The 18,973-nt window shown below is 44.8% G+C and overlaps 1 protein-coding gene across 1 annotated transcript; it reads right to left on the bottom strand.

The window, feature by feature from the left end:
- Window positions 1-5,556: 5,556 nt before the first annotated feature.
- Window positions 5,557-18,716, bottom strand: TMEM165 (transmembrane protein 165). The gene is made up of 6 exons (XM_034771736.1): window positions 18,334-18,716; window positions 15,281-15,506; window positions 14,463-14,638; window positions 13,223-13,405; window positions 9,642-9,747; window positions 5,557-7,846 (listed from the first exon to the last, which is right to left on the bottom strand). The coding sequence occupies exons 1-6, from the start codon at window positions 18,547-18,549 to the stop codon at window positions 7,770-7,772; spliced, it is 984 nt and encodes a 327-aa protein (XP_034627627.1). The 5' UTR covers window positions 18,550-18,716; the 3' UTR covers window positions 5,557-7,769.
- Between the last annotated feature and the right edge of the window lie 257 nt (window positions 18,717-18,973).

The following is an 18,973-nucleotide window of genomic DNA, read 5'->3' on the forward strand; positions in this document are numbered from 1 at the left end:
ACATACCTCACGTGTTTTTCCAGGTGCCTTACATTGCAGGTTGGTTTTTGGTTGCACTGAAGCCTGAATACAGTGTTCACCACCTCGGCATTGCACTATAGTTTTATGGGCAAATTGACTATTAAGCGAGCTGCTTAGTCAGTGATGTAGCTTCACATTTGTTTACATTCACTTGGCCCCAATATTACATCTACATCTGTTTCCTTCCCATGAACCCAGGAGGAGATCCTATTAACCGTGTTACGTAGAAACCGGTCATTGATTATGTTCTTAAAGTAGCATTTATCTGCAAGCCCCATGGGCCTTCTCCAGATAACTGCTTATAATATTCGTTCAATGAGGGTAGAGGACTACGTATTCATATAGTACAAGCATCAGTCTGGAGCCAGGAAAACATATGGCAAGCAGTGGGACAAGGCTAGAACAAGTGGGGGGAAAAAAACATCACTTGCTCTTTCCTAAAGTGTTTCAGATGTCAGTTGCCAACGCCAGAACACAACTTAATGTATGTTACAGCCACTCATAGGGACCATTCAGTGTTACTCAGGCTTTCTACAGAAGAGCTATTTAACGTCACTGGAAAGGCTCAATGCAACCTTTACATGTTAATCAGTAGTAGGGCTCCGTGTTTGTCACGGAGGTTGCAGAAGTCACCGATTCCGTGACTTCCTGTGACCTATGTGACTTCTGCAGAGGCCAGCTGCTCAGGCAGCCCTGGGAACAGCCACACCCGGATCTGCAGCCAGCCGCACCGGTCGCTGCTCTGGCAGTCCCGGGCACCTGGCCTTGGGGATCACCTCCGCAGCGGTCCCGGTGGTGGTGGGAGTTGCCGCAGCTTGACAGCTCCTGGCGGCAGTGCCAGGCGGCTGGAGGAGCAGCTGGCCCTGGGGCTCCCATCCCCAACCCCACTGTTGGTGCTGTAGGCTACTCTCCCTGCCACCTCCCAAGATTCAATCATGGGTATTTTTAGTAAACGGCATGGACAGGTCACAAGCTATGATTTTTTGTTTCTTGCCTGTGATCTGTCCATGATGTTTACTAAAAATACCCGTGATTAAATCATAGCCTTAATCATTAGGTAAGTAGATCAAAGGGTTAGCTGGAAACTGGATAATTTTTGCGGGGAGGGGAGGAGTGGTAACCATGGAAGGGAAGACGGGAGGCACAGATCACCTTGAGAGCTCAGGCTTGGGAGGCTCATATTTTCCATCCAAAGAGATATTTCATTGCTTATTACCCAATACTAGGAGCCTGGGTAATAAGAGGAACTGGATACTTTTGGATAAGGAGGAATACAACTGCCATTACTGAAACCTGCTGTGGTGATCTGTATTGTTGCAATGTTAAAAGCAAGAGTTATAACCACTTAGAAAGGAAAAAGTAGGTGACAGGTGTGGGGAAGGGAGACACCATTAGCTGGTTTACATTTATTAATCAGTCAGAACTGCAGGCTCTTAAAGGCCCAGAGACCAATGTGCTAATCCAGGAGGGTCAGAGAACCAGAAGAGTTGCTCTTTAAGTACTTGGCTGAATTGTATGGAAAGAAAAATTGTGGTGTGGGGGCTTCAATTAAGGGGAAGACAGGTAAAAAATATACACAAGTTTAGAACACAAGAAACTGCAGCCAGTGAGAGGTAATGTTTGGACCTCATGGTGGATAAAGATGAATTAATCACTGTAAGTGGTGGTTCCCTAGTGATCTGATTACACGCCCTAGGGCAGTGGTCTCCAACCTTTCTACACCCAAGATCGTTTAACCGGGCTGGAGCAGGGTTTTTTTGGAAGGGGGGCTCTGGGCTGAGCCTGGGGCAGAGGTGCAGGATGGGGGTTCTGGGCTGGGGCAGAGTATTGGGATGCAGGAGGGGGTATGGGGTACTGCCTCTGGGGCGGGTCAGGGCTGGGGGTACAGGAGGGAGTTTGGGTGCTGGCTCTGGAAGGGGGCTCAGGGCTGGAGGTTGGGGCACCCGCACCTCCGGCAGCTTCTGGTCCGCGGAGCAGCGGGGCTAAGGCAGGCAGGCTTCCTGCCTGCCCCTGCCCCACTCTGACACATCGGCACCTCCTTTCCATCATGAGCTGGGCCACGCCCCTGCCCCCTGCCAGCCAGTAGTGCATTATGTGCCCACATTGCTCCTGGACCTGGGGGCGGGAGGGCATGTGGCACTGCCCCACAGCTCCCTGTTCCTGGCAAATGGGAGCTGTGGGGGCGGTGCTTGCAGCCAGGAGCAGGTGGAGACCCCCTAGCCACTCCCCCCCCTCCACCCTCTTCCCACAGGAGCATGCTGGCTGCTTCTGGGACTGGCGGGGGAGTCCCCAGATGGTGACCACTGCCCTAGAGGCATGGAGGACAATCCCAACTAGTAATGTATAGCCTTGGTGCTGCAAAAGGGCTGAGGAAAATTATATGCACAATTAGTGGGAGGAAGCAATTAGAAAGATGAAAATGAAAATTGGGAATTTAAGAAGAGTTTATTAGACGTTTAAAAGCCACAATTGTAAAAGAAAACAGCTCAGGGAGTAAACGCATCAATTGGCAATACTATTGTGTTCATAAACGGTGGGGGGAAATAGCAAGCAATATGCATTAGGTGTTATGAACTGACTCTTTTACCATCCAGCTTTTGCTCAATACAGATTTTACATACGCTTCCTAATAAAGTGCCAGTGTCTTCACTGTAGCCTCAGTCAAGCATGGAGAAGGGCATAACTCTGTTCTCAAACTTCGTTGCACTGCAACCTCCGTCTGACAATTAAAATTACCACACAGCCCCAGGAAGTGGGACCGAGGCCTGAGCCTACCCAAGCCTCACCGCCTGTTACCTTAGCCCCGCAACCCAGGGCTGAAGCCGAAGCCTGAGCCTCGCCGCCCAGGGCACTGAGGCTTCAGCTTTGTCCCTGGGCCCCAGCCAATCTAACACCAGCCCTGATTAAAAATGCGGTTGTCATCCACTTTGCGGTCATAACCCAGTTTGAGAACTGCTGAGCTAGTGGCTGATATCCCATGAGAACATTCAGCAGAGGTTTTAGGATGGAAGTAAAAACTATTCCCAAGGTGTATAGATATTTGCTGGAACAGTAGGTCTAGATCTGGGCCTCCCACTTGAGTGCCATACCCACCACATGAGCCACTGACTCACTTTTCCCTAACTCAGTGACTTTCTAATTATTTATCTACAGTGCCAGTGGGTCTCCAACAGGCTGGGTTAGAAAAGGTATGAGACCTAGCCACTACCACCTGTTCTGACTCTGCTGGTTCTTACAAGAAATGGCTTAAGTTTCTGGCTCAGGGTTGCAAGCAGAGATAGGTGCCTCCCTCCAGTCTGGACTGTGGAAGAGGGGTTGGTTGTAGGACACACACCTCTCATCATTGTCTGCCATTGTAACACCCACAGACCCTGGTCATCGGTGGGTGGGATTGAACCTGGGACCTTTGGAACTTAGTGCATGAGCTAAAAGCCATATGGCTGTTGATCTAAGGCTGTAGAGCAGAGTCCTTAATCTCTAAGTGATCCCAATGGGACAGAACACCACACCCAGCAGGCATGTGGGTTACACCATGGCCTAGCTCAGGTGTCTCCCTGCTCAGCAGGCTTTTGTGACTCCTATTTCTTCCCAGTCATTGTATATGCACCTAATCAAGGCTTATAGCCCAGTGATTTTTCTAGGTACCTAAACTGTAGGTATTTTGCTACAGCTTTAATGTGTTAAGTCCCTTTATGAATCTAGCCCAAAGTGGGTTCTGTGCCTCCACACTGCAGCACTGTTCCACTAGCCTGGTCAGATGAACCACATACTGACATCAACAGTGGCTCAGTTTTATAATAGAGGTAAGCTACTGCCTAAGAGTTGTAGTGTTATGCACTTTGAACAGATGTAAAATGACAATATGGGGAAATGCAGTGGTAGAGCTGTGTGGGTCCCAGGATATTAGAGAAAGTGGGTGAGGTATTAGCTTTTATTGGACCCACTTCTGTGGGTAACCTGAAGAGTTCTGTTGTAGATTGAAACCTTGTCTCATCCAGCTTGTCTCTCTAACATGGGGGAAGGTACGTCGATCTTGCACCTTTGCATTCCTTTTGCATATTTCACCTGCTGCACAGTCTCATCATGGTACACAGACCTAGCTTTATATGGCAAATGAAAGTATAGCCTTATTCATAAGTGAAACATTTATACTAGCATCAGCTCCCTCCAGTTCCTGTTCCTCACTGTATCAGAACGTTCTCCACCATGGAAAAAGGTCCATGCAGTGATAAGCTGCAATTCCACAGCACGTGGTTGCTTTTACCCCTGTTCTGCATGTCACGCACTGGACAGTAACTGGGGCTGGAAACTAAAAAACTAATTTAACCCAGGCATTTTTTGAAATGTTGCTCAGTCTACTTTACACATAGCTTAAACTGCTCCCTCCCTTACCTCAGGTATTAGTTTGGAGTTTTGCACTGAGGCTTAAGAGTTTGGCCCAGTTATGAAATACAGGAAAAAATTCACAGCTGGTAGTAGGGGCTTGGTTGTAGATGAGACTGGGTGGGTGGTCCTCTCCCATTGTGAATTATCTCCAACTCAACTACTGTCACTAACCCTTAGTGTAGAGTACACTAAAATCACCTAACTCCTAAGTAGCTTGCTGCCTAAAGGAGTTCTCAGTCCTAATTTAGACACTCAGGTTCCCCCTCCATCGTATGAGGCCAGGTCTATACTACAGAATTAGATCAGTATAACTACATTGCTCGAGGGGTGGCAAAAATCCACCCCCAAGTGCCCCAGTCATACCAACCTAATCCCCACTGTAGGCAGTACTATGTTGATGGTAGAGCTTCTCCCATGGACCTAATCCACCTCCCTACAGGCAGTAGCTAACTACACTGACAGAAGTGTCTCCACTACAGCTGCACAGGTACTGTACATGAAGGTAAGCCCTAAGAAAGGGATTCTCAGAAGCCAGCCAGCTGAATAGGAGCAAAATGCAGAGCAAAGGGGCAGGGCCAGCTCTTCAAAGGAATTTAGGCACTTAGTTTAATGGGAGTTGCAGCCCTAGGCACTTCACTGAGGGCCCAAAGGGAAATGTCACGTGGTGTTCTGGATTTTCAGCCATGAACATTCTTCTCCTGCAATTAGCTGCCCATGCAAGGGTAGGAAAAATGAGACACTCCCTTAGAGGGTAGGGCACTCACTTTAGCTGTGGGAGAGCTGGCTTCAAGCCCTTGCTCTGGATCCCTAACCCCTCTAAATTACTGAGCACTCACAATTTCCCAATGGTAGCTCAGCTGTCTTTTTGTGCAGGCGCCCAAGCTCTAGGTGTGGTCAGGTCACATCTGTGGGACTGTTACTAGACCCTGGTGGGCACGTAGGCTAGGAAACACTTAGTTGAAAGTCACACTGGGACTCAGTTGTTGGGCAGCCTCAGGCCTTAAAGAGCCACCAGCTATTTAGACAAGTCAGATTCCCCATTTGTGATGCTGAAGTCACCACCAGAACCCTTCTGAAGTAGTAATAGGTATTGTGATCTGGAGACTCTAGTGCAATTAGTAGGAGTTTGAGAATGGGAGGCTAAAAACCAGTAGTTTGATTCACTTTATTTCCATAACCTTACACAGATGTTCAGACACCTTAAAAAGCAACTTAATCCAAATAAAATATGCCCAGGTTCATTTTTCTGGAAAGTTTGATGCTGGTGTAACCCACTTTAACATTTATTTTAGTATACGTGCAGTTCATTGTTCAACTAATCTTTCTAAGAGGCACGTTAGAGGGGTGCATTTAGGTTTTTGTTGTTGGGGGTTATATGAAGGAACATCTTTGGAGTTAGGATGCAGTGCTGGGTGGGAAGGCTATTACTACAGTTAAAGGTACAGTTTCTTTGGTACATACATACTATATAATCTGAGGGCAGCTAGACAATTGCTTTTTTGGTCAAGTTTTGCCTGCCCCAAGAAGTTTCAAGTTCAAGTGTTTCTGAAAGTTACACTTCAAGCCTACAACTATTCAAGTCTTCACTTTGTCAGACTCAGTATTTATATTTGTCCTAGGCAGGGGTGAAAGTAAGTCAGGACACTTACTGGTATGGGCCGGGGGGACGGCTCTGGCCCCCGGAAGGGACGGGGCCTCGGGCGGAAGGGATGGGGCTGGGGGGGTCAGCATCCCCTAACCAGCCCTTTCAGGCCACCTGGCCTGTGCCACCTGGAGCTCCCAAGTTGATTTAAAGGGCCTGGGGCTCCAGACACTGATGCTGCACTAGCGGCAGCAGCGTCCGGAGCCCCGGGCCCTTTTAAATTGCCAGCCCCAGGGCAACTGCTCCCTTTGCCCCGCCCGTCGGAGGCTGCAGGAGGGTGGGGGGGAGAGGAGGAGGAGACAGGGCAGGGACATTAGGGCGCTGCAGGGCCCTTTTCCACGGCAGTGTTTTAACGTCGCTGCCCATCCCCAGTCGATGGCCCTGCCAGGATGGACCCTACCAGCAGGGCTGCCGACAGGGGAGGCAAAAGAGGCAGGGACATTAAAGCACTGCCGCAGCAGCACTTTAATGTGGGCTGGGTATGGGTCGGTGCAGCTCACTTTCACCCCTGGTCCTAGAGCACCTGCTAAAGCCAACCATCACGGACTGCACTTTACAGAAGTCTGCTACTTCATGTATTTCAGCTTAAAACATTTCATTATACGCCATGCACCTGGTGTGAATTCAGAAGCCAACTCCACATTGCATAAACGGCAGAGTGCTTACAGATATATTCCGGTAATAAAGCTGTGCAAAGTTGTCATGACATCTTATCACTCCAGCCACAAAATCAACATCGCTTCCCTTTTCAACCATACCTGGATAAGAAGCGAGCCTCTCCCTCAGTGCACGCAAGAAGCCATTACCTCGCTCTCTGCTAAGGGAATTAAATGAACCACCATCAAAAAAGAAGTTGAAAGTAACTAAAATGGAGACACCACTGTTTTATTTACATTCCCCCCATTACACTATTAAAGAAAATAACACATCTTAATCTGTAAGAATTGCATTATTGTTCAAATTTGGGAATGCAGCATTGTCAAATATTGACCATTTTATTACTATGATGTATATTATAAGTTTTCAACTTAATACAAAAAAGAATTGGTTAAGAAAAGAAAAATCAGATCTAGCCAGATTGTCTGTTGTTGAAAACAGTACATCGTGAGTCAGCACTTTTGTTGACTTCATACCAAATGCCCCTGATTAAGATATTTGCTTTTTTAAAATTAATTCTAAACGTTTCAATAGGTGGTTCAGTCACTTAATGGCTTGGGAACTGCCCTCAGGTTTCTTAGGCTACTAGGGTATCCTGGAAGTGAAGTGTGAGAGTCAATGATTTTCTCTCTCATACTGGTTATTGGGAAATTTGTAACATCATAAATGCCTGTTGGCAAGGCAGCTGCTCAGTTAGCCAGATGGATAAGCTCTAGAACAGACAGCAATAGTGATCATGTGGAACAGAGGAAGGAAGCCTCATGTTTGTGGATGCAGATCCTCAAAAGCCATCTGATCAGGTTCAGCAAGCAAGAAAGCGACTCAAATCCTGTGAGTCACCCAACCACCACTTAAATACACCTTGCAAACCAGACAGGAAGCAGATCTTCATGGCACAGGGTCCATGAATGTGCCAAACTGACAAATCATTGCTATAGAAGTGCAGTATCTCATTTTCAGTGCTTGTTTAGCAACAATACCTGTACATTATATACAGCAACACACAAGGACAAGCTTGTTCCTCCCAATCCTTGCTCTTTTAAAGACAATGAAAAAAAGCTTGTTAAAAACCAGACTCCGGGCTTATAAATAGTGCAGAGAATGCAAACGCCAAGAAAACAATGCCTCCTATGATTGTCACTGAAAAACAAAAAAGAAAAAAGTTAGATGCTGTACAGGTAAAAATAGTTTTAAAACAAGTTGAATGCACTTCTACCATGCCTCATGAGGGGTCCATTTTCATGGACTTGACTTCCACATCAACATGCACAGTTCAGAGATTAAACTGCCTGCACTGGAAGTTATTTCTGGCTCATGCAACACCCTGCCAAGGTGTGTCTATTGTCATCCTACTGGCTAGCTGCACAGATGTAAATAAGAATAAATTTTGACCCTTAAAATGAAACCTGGTTTTAACTCTATTATACATAAACCAGAGTAAAGTGCAGCCTCCTCCCCTGGAATTGGGAAGTTTTGGCTGACAGGAGTAAGAAAAAAAACCTACTTTACTCTACATTAAGGCAAAGGTGCAGTCACAAAGAGCAAATGTTGAGGAGTACTGCTAGCATAGTTCTCCAGATTATACCAGCACTGAAAATCTGACTTTAGAAACATTACAACTCCACCCCCAGTGACCAGAGAAATTGTATCATGATGCTTCTCAGCAGCATCTTAAGTCACTATTTGCTGATGAGATACTAATGTTTCCTTGGCAGGTGTAAACAGGGAACTAAGTTTCATGAACAGTATTTACTTTTAAAATGTGTACACGCTATTGCTGCAGAAATGAATTTTCTTGATGTGTCTTGTACCCTTTCTGGGGTCAAGAAAATAAGACTATTACATTTGGAACAAGCTGTGGCCTGCCTCCAAGATGGGCATATCCCTGTTAGTCAAAATATTATAAAAAACACCTGCTATGCACAGCAGATACTCTGAAAAGCAGTTGTTCCACATGTACAATAGCTCTGGGATTCTCTAACCCCCTTAATTCCTCTCCTTTGAAAGACCGAGCCTAAACTCCTAGAGGGTAGAATCTCTGCTGCTGTTTGCCAGACAGCATACTTTGCGTTTCTTAGATGCTTAAGATTTTCTTCCACCTCCATACCCCAGGAGCTAAATTACGTGCCTCATCTTAATTTACTTTTAAACCCCTGATATTGGAATTCAATACCCACCTGAAACTGAAATCACAGTAAGAAAAGAAGAAAGAAAAGACTTGCTACATTACCAAACGTGATTATGATTGAGCTCCTGGACATAGCACCAACCAGCACTAAGTTGCAAGGAACACACAATCTTAGCTTGGCTGGTTCTACTTGCGGTGGCATGTAGGCTATGCGTCGCTACATGCTACAGCGAAAAGCAGGCTGCGTCCACACTGTGGTGTGTAGCTCCACATGTCGGGGATAGACTCTGGCAACAGGGAGGCAGTGTGAAAATAGCAACGTAGATGGGGGAGGCACTGCTTGGGCGAGGAGAGAACAATGCAGGGTACATACCGCATGGCTCAAGTGTGTCTTCACTTTACTCACTTAGCCATGCTTCGACATCTACAGTGCTATTTATACCCATGCTGGCGCGCAGGTATGTACTCTACCTGCCACTAGAAGAAGTGTGCGGTGTAGCTATACCTGCAGGAGGTGCAGTCATGTGAAAGGCAGAGGATTAAGTTTTCACAGGAAGGGTGTGAGGTGGAAGTGATAAGTGCTAAAGGCAACTATAAAAGCCTCCAGTGAGTTTGGTAGTGTGACAATCAAAAATTAAGTTAAACACACCGTTTTAAACTCCTTCACATACCTTCTTTAGCATTAAAAACACTGCCTTTAACTGCATCCCAAGTGCACATACCATCATTTTCATTCCGATGGTCCCTGAAGCCAGCTATAGATGTATTGAGTATTTCTTTTTTCAGTTAGAATGAGATTTCACTTACCAGTCCTAACAGAAATTTTTTGTGCTATCATCCTTCCTCCAATAACTGCTAACCCAGTGCAAAGACAGTGTCCTACTGTTCCTCCCACTGCCACACCATAGGGATCCTATGCAAACACAAAACATCAACATTAGCACAGTTGAAAACCTACAAGGCTCAAACAGCAGTTTACCAGGAAAAATTATGCTTTCTTAGTTTGCTGCAAGGCAAGGTAATCCCCAGAGAATATCGTCAACCCCTCTGAGGGGTTTTGCATGGCTTAATAGCAGTTGTTTCCTGCAACACTGAGGAACAGTCACAACAGAAAAAGACTTGAAATCTGATCAATCAGGAGCAGCCTATTAAACCACTTAAAGATGGTTGAAAAGTGCCATAACAGACCCAGGATTCACTTTGTTTATCTACCACTGAAAAGCAGCCACTTCTAGGGTGGAGGCTGACAGCTGGCTAGAAGCAAAGCAAAACTACCAATTAGAACACCACTAACTCAAAAGTTAAGAAAATGTCAAACTGTAAAGAGGAACTTTTGGTAGTCAGAGCACATGCTAGTTACCAGAAGTATTCTGTCAAGGTTCATGAGGCCAATGCACCTTCTCTAAAAAGGCCACCCAAAGTAGTATGAAATCAGAGGGACTAGGACTGGAAATATAGGTATAAAATTTTAGCCTAGATGGCAACTGTTATTCTATTCTAGGTTTACCAGCAGTCACAACTGTAACATCACTGGATGAAATTTTCAACTGCATACATTTACTTATCCAATACTTAAATGGATAGCTAAGATTTGCCTACAAACCACTTTACAAAGTTAAAGGCTTTAGAGTTGCTATTTTTGTTAAAAAGGTTACTGGAAGGGTAAATAAAAAGACAAGAGACAACTGCTCTGCTATAGAGAACAAACACGGCGGTAAGTGTTACACAGCTTCTCAAGGTATCCTCTCCTTCTGTCTTACCTTCTTATAGTAGTCGGGATATAACTAACAATCCTAGACTGTTAACACCAACGATGACCTGGGGAATTCTTCAAAATGCAAAAGTAGCAGCTGGGTACCTAATTGTCATTTGTATTTTTGAAACTTTTTGTACTTCCTCTAGGAAGGAAAGATTTTAGACTCTCAACAGAAGGAAAAAGAAATGACAGTATTTCTTCCCTACAAGGAATGCATGGGGAAGGGGCGGAGGGTCTCTAGAAAGCAAAGAGAAGAAAAAGTCTATTCAGGGAAACATCAGACCCAGAAGGGGAGTAAATTGGGACTGGCTGAGCAAGGAGACTAGGACAACAATCCTTGGAGATGTAGAAAACAACTGATGTGACAGGGAGCCCAAGGTAGGGGAGACAGGTACTGGCTAGGCAAGGGAGAACTGGATTGGGATGAGGAGCCATGGGTGCAGAAGAAAGAAGACAGGGAAAGGCTGGAGGAGACAAGGCAAAAAGGGGTCACATTTGGGGGGAGGGAATGGGCAGAAGGGACTGTGCTCACTAGAGCACACCCCTCCACAGACTGGTATGGAACCCAAAATTACTGAGTCTCATCAGTCCTGTGCTGTCAGCAAATCTGTGAAACCCTCTGGCAAAATGTGATTCATACACAGCTAGTGCTGGTACACAGAAGATGACAACCTATTATTGCTATCAGTTATTCTGCTAGCTCAAGTGGCAGAGGTTTGTGTGGAGGATCCAAAGGTTCCAACCCTGCTGATGACTCATGTGGGTGTCAATGTAATGCAACTCCCAAAAATAAAAAGACCGAAATAAATAACTCAAACCTGACATTTACAATACATTAAAAGTTCCAGAGTTGAACATTCAAAAGTTAGGAATGCCAAACTTCAGGTTGCCTGAGACACCTTAATTCAGCTTCCTGGTGCGTATGCATTATTATGTAACTACATACATAATCAGTCTAAATACACGATCACAGGATGCCTGCCTCTTTCAGTGCCCGGGATAGATAAGGTTCACTTAATGAGCAGCTACTCAATATTTTGTTTTCACCTCATTGTTCAAATACTATTTGAAAACTCCACACTATTCAAACCCTGGTCTGATGACAGAATTATTAATTTTCTCATGTGCTTTTCTATGGCACTCATCACTACGGTATCCAAGTCATTCACAAACATTAACCGACTTACCCTTGCAACACCCCTGTGAGGTGAGGAACTATAAAGCAGAGTGTGTGCAAGGTTAAAAGTATCCACTAATTTGGGGTGTCCAACTTGAGACTTCCCAAGACCTGATTAAACTTGCACTTCTGCAAATCAGACCCCAGGTCTCAAGATGAGTACCTGGAAAGTTAGAAACACAATTAGTGACCACCTGTGAAAAGTTTTGTTTAAGCAATATGCCCAGCATCACACAGGAACTCTGTACAGAGGCAGGGATAGAACCAAATTTTCCAAGAAATCACTAAATTGTCTTAACCAGGAGACCATCCTCTCTCTTCTGGCAGTCCCCTGCCTCATTCACTATACTTCTTCCAACTTCTGCAACAGAGGAAGCAAGGGTCCCAAGACAACAGCTTCTTCCACTACACAAGCTTGAAGGTCTTGGGAGTCTCAAATTGGACACCAAATATTCACGGATACTTTTGATCTTAAACTTTCTGTCTCATAGCCTCTTGTCTCACAGGGGTGTTGTAAAGATAGTCAGTGTTTGTGAAATACTCATATCCAGGCCAGGTCCATCCTGTGCACTGAAAGGCCAGAGTCCTGTGGAAAAATAGTATGTAATGTAATTAAATACTATCATAATGCATATGCACAAAGAGGCCAAATTAAGGTTGCGCACACACAACCTTTTTTGTGGCGGTTCCTACTTTCTGAATGCTTGATTTTGCAAGCATAATATTTGCGTATGTAATATGAATATGTAATAGGAAAGAGATATGCAGCATGTATGCATCTATCTAGAAAGATTATCTTTCCCCTTCCATTTCCAGCAGACCAGAAACTTAAGTGGATTCCCCTTTTCATTTTCTTCCTTGCTTTAGCAGCAATGTTGATGTCAATCAATAGAAATAGTATTTTAATGCTTGTTTTTCAGAGCAGCTCACAATTAATAGTGGTACATATAATAAGATAATGCATTTTGGACTCTAAGAAACAATCAGCTTTTAACAGTTTTAAGGATTGATCAAATTACAAGCTCCTCTTTAAAGCTATAAATAGTTTTAATAGCAATATCTGCTTAGCCTACATTTTCAAAAAGGTTTCTTAAATGATGGTTATTGCATGGAACAAAGTGACAAATCTTATACTGTACAGCTGAAGAGAGAAAACAGCTTTTTCCAGAAATGACACTTGCAGTCCCAAACCATGCAGTAAACAATATAACTATCTTTAGAGGGAGACTGTAACAGTTACACCTCAGGTATTGAGGATGCACAGAAATAACCACACTGCCTTCAGATTCATGCCTCCATATGCTCCCAACATTAACTGGGTATATCTAATAAACTACAAAGGAGAATCTGAGAATTTGATGGGTTGATAAAGGATACACCATCTGTCTCTCTACATCATCTGCTGCCAATATTCAAAAACAGGACAAAAGGACATTTTGTATCGATCACACTCACCTCTCTTGCTGCCAGGACTATTGTTGTCAATTGAGAACGATCACCCCATTCTGCTACGAACGTTAAAGTAAAAGCTTGAACAAAAATTGGAGAAATAAAATGCAGCCACTTCTTCTGAGGTATATTTGTGCCTGTCCCTGTTTCCACATCTCCTGGCCCATTTAATAGTTTTGTTCTCTGGAACTGGAAACAAGAAGCCCATCAGAAGAACTGAAATATTATCCAAATATCCCAATACAAATACTGCTCAAATGTAAACCCAATAATTTAATACCCAGGACAGTTAGACTTTGAACAATAAACTTAGCTGTTGAATATTTAAGGTACTGCCTACCACCAAGGTTACCTACAATTTACATATCTACACTTACCCTTTCCCTCCAAGTAACTGTCTGCCTCAAAGCTGTACAATTGGACATTTAGACAATCCAAATATTTAGCTCCTACTACAAATATGCAAAGTAGGCAGAAACATAGGATAAGCATTTTAAAGCAAGAAAAAGAGTTTATTTTAGAAAATGATATATGATGAGCTGTTATGCTATTTTTAATTATACTGAGAAGAAACTGAATGCATTATTATGATGATAAACAGTGGTAGCTCTAGAGTTAGGAGTGGGGAAGACAGTAAAATTAGTGACAAGAATAATAAATGAAATAAAACTAATGCTCCAGAGAAATTGTATTAACGGTATTCCTTATAGCTGCAGTATTTTGCTTAGGTTATGTCCACAAGGACACCTGCAGCAACACTAGCTTCAGTATTACTCCACCTCAGGGGTTGGCAACGTTCAGCACCCTGGCGAGCCGCGTGCCAAACGTTGCCGACCCCTGCTCTACCTAAATGTTATAAATAAAAGCAGCAGCAATGGTAGCTGTCCACATTCTGGCTGGTAAAGCCCCAGGTGAAAGATATATAGAATTCATGCTTGAAATATGAAGAGGCAGTTCACTTCTCTCTCCCACCTCAAAATGCAGTTATACAGCCGAGAATTACAGCCAGCTGTTAAAACAGTCTCCAGGAAATTAGCAGAGGGGGCATTCTGTTATGTGGTCCATGGTGAAGAGGGGCATTTCTGTCTGTTTTCAGGTTATTGTTAACCACACATTTTTTTTGCATCAGACTCTTATTACACATATATACAGCTGAGCAACCCGCATGCACGCGCTTCCTTAATTGTGCAACCTAACTGGCCTAAGTGTTTCATTAGTCATGACTTCTAAGTACTTTATGACTTACTTCTTCATCTTTTTTCTTGATTTCTGCTTGAACTTCCTCCAGCTCCTCCTGACCCTCATCTGGGCTCATCTTCAAGCCTTCCCGAAGCATTCTGATGCCAAAAATTGCAAACAGTGCAGTTGACGCATAGTATGTGTACACTCGGGGGATAACTGTGGTGGCATAGCCAAATAAAACTGAAAGAAAATAAGTTACATTATATGTTAAATGATACCAGGATGACCACTGATTATTACTATTTGTAAGTTCACTGTTCAGAGATCTATTACAGAACAAACACTTTGTTTTCCTGTATTCTGAGCTATAGAGCATCACCATGGTAAATTGCAGCGACAGCAGCCTTTGGAGCTGCTCTAACTTATACTGAGGGCAGTGCCACCCCAGAATCCCAGAGATGTCTAAAGCTACCTTCCCCTCCCAGACCCTGGCTACTTTTTCTGCGTACTGCACAGAAAAAGCATCACAGAACCTGGCCCTTAATCTCATTTACACTTACATAGCAGTATGTAAGCAAAAGTCCAAGACAGTCCAATTTATATCAATATACATGTCACCTCTGAGTGCCCTCTGTCTTCAACTAATGAATGAAGTTATATGATCCCATTGCATTTACTTTGAATGGCATAAAATTTATATGATAAGAGACTGCAAAAAAAAAAAAAAAAGCTAGTAGCCCTTAACGCTATATAGAAAAGAATTACTAATAAATCCTGCATACCTGCTGCATTCATTTTCGCTTTGGTTAAGATTTAAGGATAACAGACTATACGCATTTATTTAATCAGTGAATTCTGAGAAAGGCAGCAAAGAGTTCTAACCTGATAAGCATGTCATCAGTCCTAAGGCAAGCATGGCACCAGCCATTACAGTCAAACGATTATAACGCATTGCCATGATGGCTGCAATAAAGAAGGTCTTATCCCCCAGTTCTGACACAATGATGACTGATATGGCAGCCACAAAAGCATGAATAAACCCCAAATTAGTTTTATCAGCAGATTCTTCACTGATAAGATGAACTGGAGGAACTGCCGTGGGCCATTTCTGTAAAAGAAGAAAATGATTGCTTAAGGTTGAACATTTAACTCACAAAAGAATGCAACTCTAGTTTTCTCCTATTGCAAACCATTATGGTCTAATACTTTTTATTAGAATATTTTCAAGCAGGATTATTGAAGTTTTCCTTCAATCAGAATCTTTTAACTACTACTGACTGCCACCCATCTGGGACTATAGTGATCAGTCATTAACCTATGATATCCTGCTATGATTAATAATGAAATACCTTTGTACAGATATTACTTAGGTATAGCGATCACTATCACAGTAAATGGAAGGTACATTCAAGTCACGGCAACACTGCAATTTACAATACATGGCTCTTTCTATTATTTTGGAAGATCAGTGAAGCAAGCAGTTTTCGGGTTACTGTATTACATCTAAAAAAAAGAATAGGAGTACTTGTGGCACCTTAGAGACTAACAAATTTATTTGGGCATAAGCTTTTGTGGGCTAAAACCCACTTCCTCAAATGCAGATTCATTAGCATGTAAGCAAACACGCTGTCATCAGATTAATGCTTTCAGACTGTCATCTTACTTTTCGTGGCCAAGTTTTGCTGTTCATTTTATCAAATGCCAAATCCCCAGCTTAATGTCCCATTTTCGGTAGACCAATTTCTAGCAAATAAAATTTCACCCTATATTTATCCCTCCTCCCCAGCCTGCAGGCTCCTTTGTTGCATCCCATGATCATCCATCACTTGTCAATTCTTACAGAAAGAGCTATAGCAGAAATAGTCTCAACTCTCAAGTGAATTATGGTGAACATAAAGTACCTAATTCTTTAGAGATGCATTAACAGATTTAACTTGAAAATCAAGATTAAAGAGTCAAGTTTTGTTGGCTAAAGGTTCTAGTTTCTTGCATACTGTTTCTTTCTTAGCATACTGTACGTGCCCCTGCCTGTCAGCCCCACATACCAATGAATATGAAGTCAACAACTGGAGGTGGAGACAAGGAGCAAAGTGAAATTTTTCTGGAGTTAAGGAAAATGTTTACCAGCAACATACTTAGCATTATTTAGATTGCTATAATGTCCAAAATATACTAGACACTTCCTAAACACCACCCTATTCTGTGCCCTCAAGACAGTCCAGAACAAGGTACTTAGGGAGATTTTCGGAGGCACAAATGGGAATTAGGTGCCTAACTGCTCTTTGGGCCATTGAAAGTCTCCCCTTTCAGAAGTAAATGTTGACAAACCTAACAACTGATATCCCTGTACAGATTCAGGTTTTTCCTAATGACAGATTAACTTTACCTCAATAACCTATTCCTTCTTAGGCTCCAAGATTCCCATAAGAGTTGCTTTAAAAAAACACTGCTGTTCAGCCAGATGGAAATGATTACTTTCCATTTCTGAAAGCACTACTGTATAGTCAGAGACTTGATAAGTCTGGGAAAGAATAAGAGGACAGATGATTGAGATAACAAGCCGTGACCAGATGTCTGGGTCTAAAGTGACTCCTCAACAAGCTCTAGATGAAAGCTTCATTAGCTCTTGCAGGCCTTTGGGCAAAGTTAAATAGTTGGGGGAGTGGGTTGGCTTTAAACTTCTATTAGGCTAGGAATACAATAAAGACAGTATTTTTCCATTCATGTTTCATTCCTCACTAGCATTTACTCCTGTCTTCCCAATCTCATCACCTCTATCCACTTTGCTGCGTCAACTGTTTTCCTCTTGCAGTTTGGTCTTGCTCCATGCCTTCCGCTCTACATTTTAGCCTACACTGCTCATGTTCTCTCTGCTTCCCTTTTTTTTCTGCCCTCACAGTGTCAAGTATGGAATACTAAAGGGCTTCCACAGTTCCTCCTAAAGCTTATGGTCAAAGTGTTGCAGCAGCATTCCCTAACATGGGGACCCACCAAGGATTAATGTGCTTGATTAATTAATGGCCCGTATTAAATGATCCAGAACACTTGGAAAAAACATGACATTTGAATAGTTAAAGTATAAGACACCAGTATGTTTGCATGAATGACTTCCTCTTTGTTGTTCATTTGTAGCCATTAGAGCTTTGCTTCAACATACATGCTGGGATCTAGTTAACCAGCCTATCCCCTCAGGAAGGTGAGCCATGGTCATTCTTTATTCAGAGAGGAACAAAATCCACTTTTAATTCAGTTCTGTGCACAGGGTATCAATTTAAGATTGCACATGCCTCTCGATCCACTGCTAGACTCCCCATTACGTCAATGGGAGGTTTGCAGAAAGGCCAAGGGAATACAGCCTTTTACGCTGCAATTAAGTTTAATTACCTGTTATTAGTTAGGTATTATATAAATCAAGGTTAACTTGGCAGCCATGTGGGCTAAACACCTTTTCTTTTAGATTAAAGCTTGGACTCTGCAGAGCCACCCTAGGTCACATACCCAGGAGAAAGAACAGGAGTACTTGTGACACCTTAGAGACTGACAAATTTATTAGAGCATAAGCTTTCGTGGACTACAGCCCACTTCTTCGGATGCATATATGTATCCGAAGAAGTCTCTAAGGTGCCACAAGTACTCCTGTTCTTTTTGCGGCTGCTACTCTGATACCCAGGAGCGCTCAACAGGCGGGGGAGGAGACACCAAGCCACAGCAAGCTGGAGACACCCGATACTCACCCCCAGGCGGGGTGTCTGCCCCCGCCGCAGCCCGCCCACCCCGACCTCATCCGCCCCGTGCCGGGTGCTGTGCGACAGGCGGGCCCGCCCCGCCCAGGACGCTGCCATGGGGCTCCGGCCCCTGTGCACCCGGGGGGACAGAGGAGAAGGAGCGGGGGACACACCCCAGCACCACACACAGACACACGGCCCCCGCCTCACCTCGGCCCGGGCCGGATCTAGCCCCTGCACCGCGGGCTGCGGCTGCTGCTGCTGTAGCGGCGCCGGCGGCTCCTTGTTCCTGCCGGTCTCTTCCTCCAGGGCGGCGCGCAGCCCGGCGGGCGCGGCCAGGAGCAGCAGGAGCAGCAGCGCGGCGGCCCGGCAGGACGCTCGGCCTCCCGCTGCCTCCGGGCCCTGCCGGCCGCCCCCCGGCCCCATCCCGGCCTGCGACTCGCGGAGCGGCCCCGGCTCGACCCGACCCCGCAGGGAAACCTAGCGGCGCCGCGCCATGGCCGCTCCCGGGTGAGGACGAGCCGATCCCCGCAGCCGCCGCAACCGTCTCCTGCACCGGCCGCCACCGAGTCCCAGCGCGCGGGTGGAGGGAGGGCAGGAAGCGCTCACTCAGAAGCCCCGCCTCCAGCGCGCAGAGCAACCGAACCCGCCCCCACCAGCCCGCCCTGCTCCCGCAGCCGCGCCCCTGATTGGCTGCGATCGCCACCACGACGTGCAGGCGTGAGGGTGCGGAGCTGACAGGTTAGGCTGAGCTACGCTGCTCCCCTCCAGGCTAAGGAGGAACCGGCGTTGCCTGAGAGGTGAAATCTTGTGACCCCCGATGCCCCGCCCCCTTCCTCCTGTAGAAGCT

The sequence above is a fragment of the Trachemys scripta genome, chromosome 5 (assembly GCF_013100865.1).
Source record: "Trachemys scripta elegans isolate TJP31775 chromosome 5, CAS_Tse_1.0, whole genome shotgun sequence".
NCBI lineage: Eukaryota > Metazoa > Chordata > Testudines > Emydidae > Trachemys > Trachemys scripta.

Coding starts and splice junctions, on each gene's coding strand:
- TMEM165 (XM_034771736.1), bottom strand. CDS start 18,549: ATGGGGCCGGGGGGCGGCCGGCAGGGCCCGGAGGCAGCGGGAGGCCGA. Junction 13,406..14,462: donor TCAAGAAAAAAGATGAAGAA/GTAAGTCATAAA, acceptor TCTTGTTTCCAG/TTCCAGAGAACAAAACTATT. Junction 9,748..13,222: donor TAGTCCTGGCAGCAAGAGAG/GTGAGTGTGATC, acceptor GTGTTTGCATAG/GATCCCTATGGTGTGGCAGT.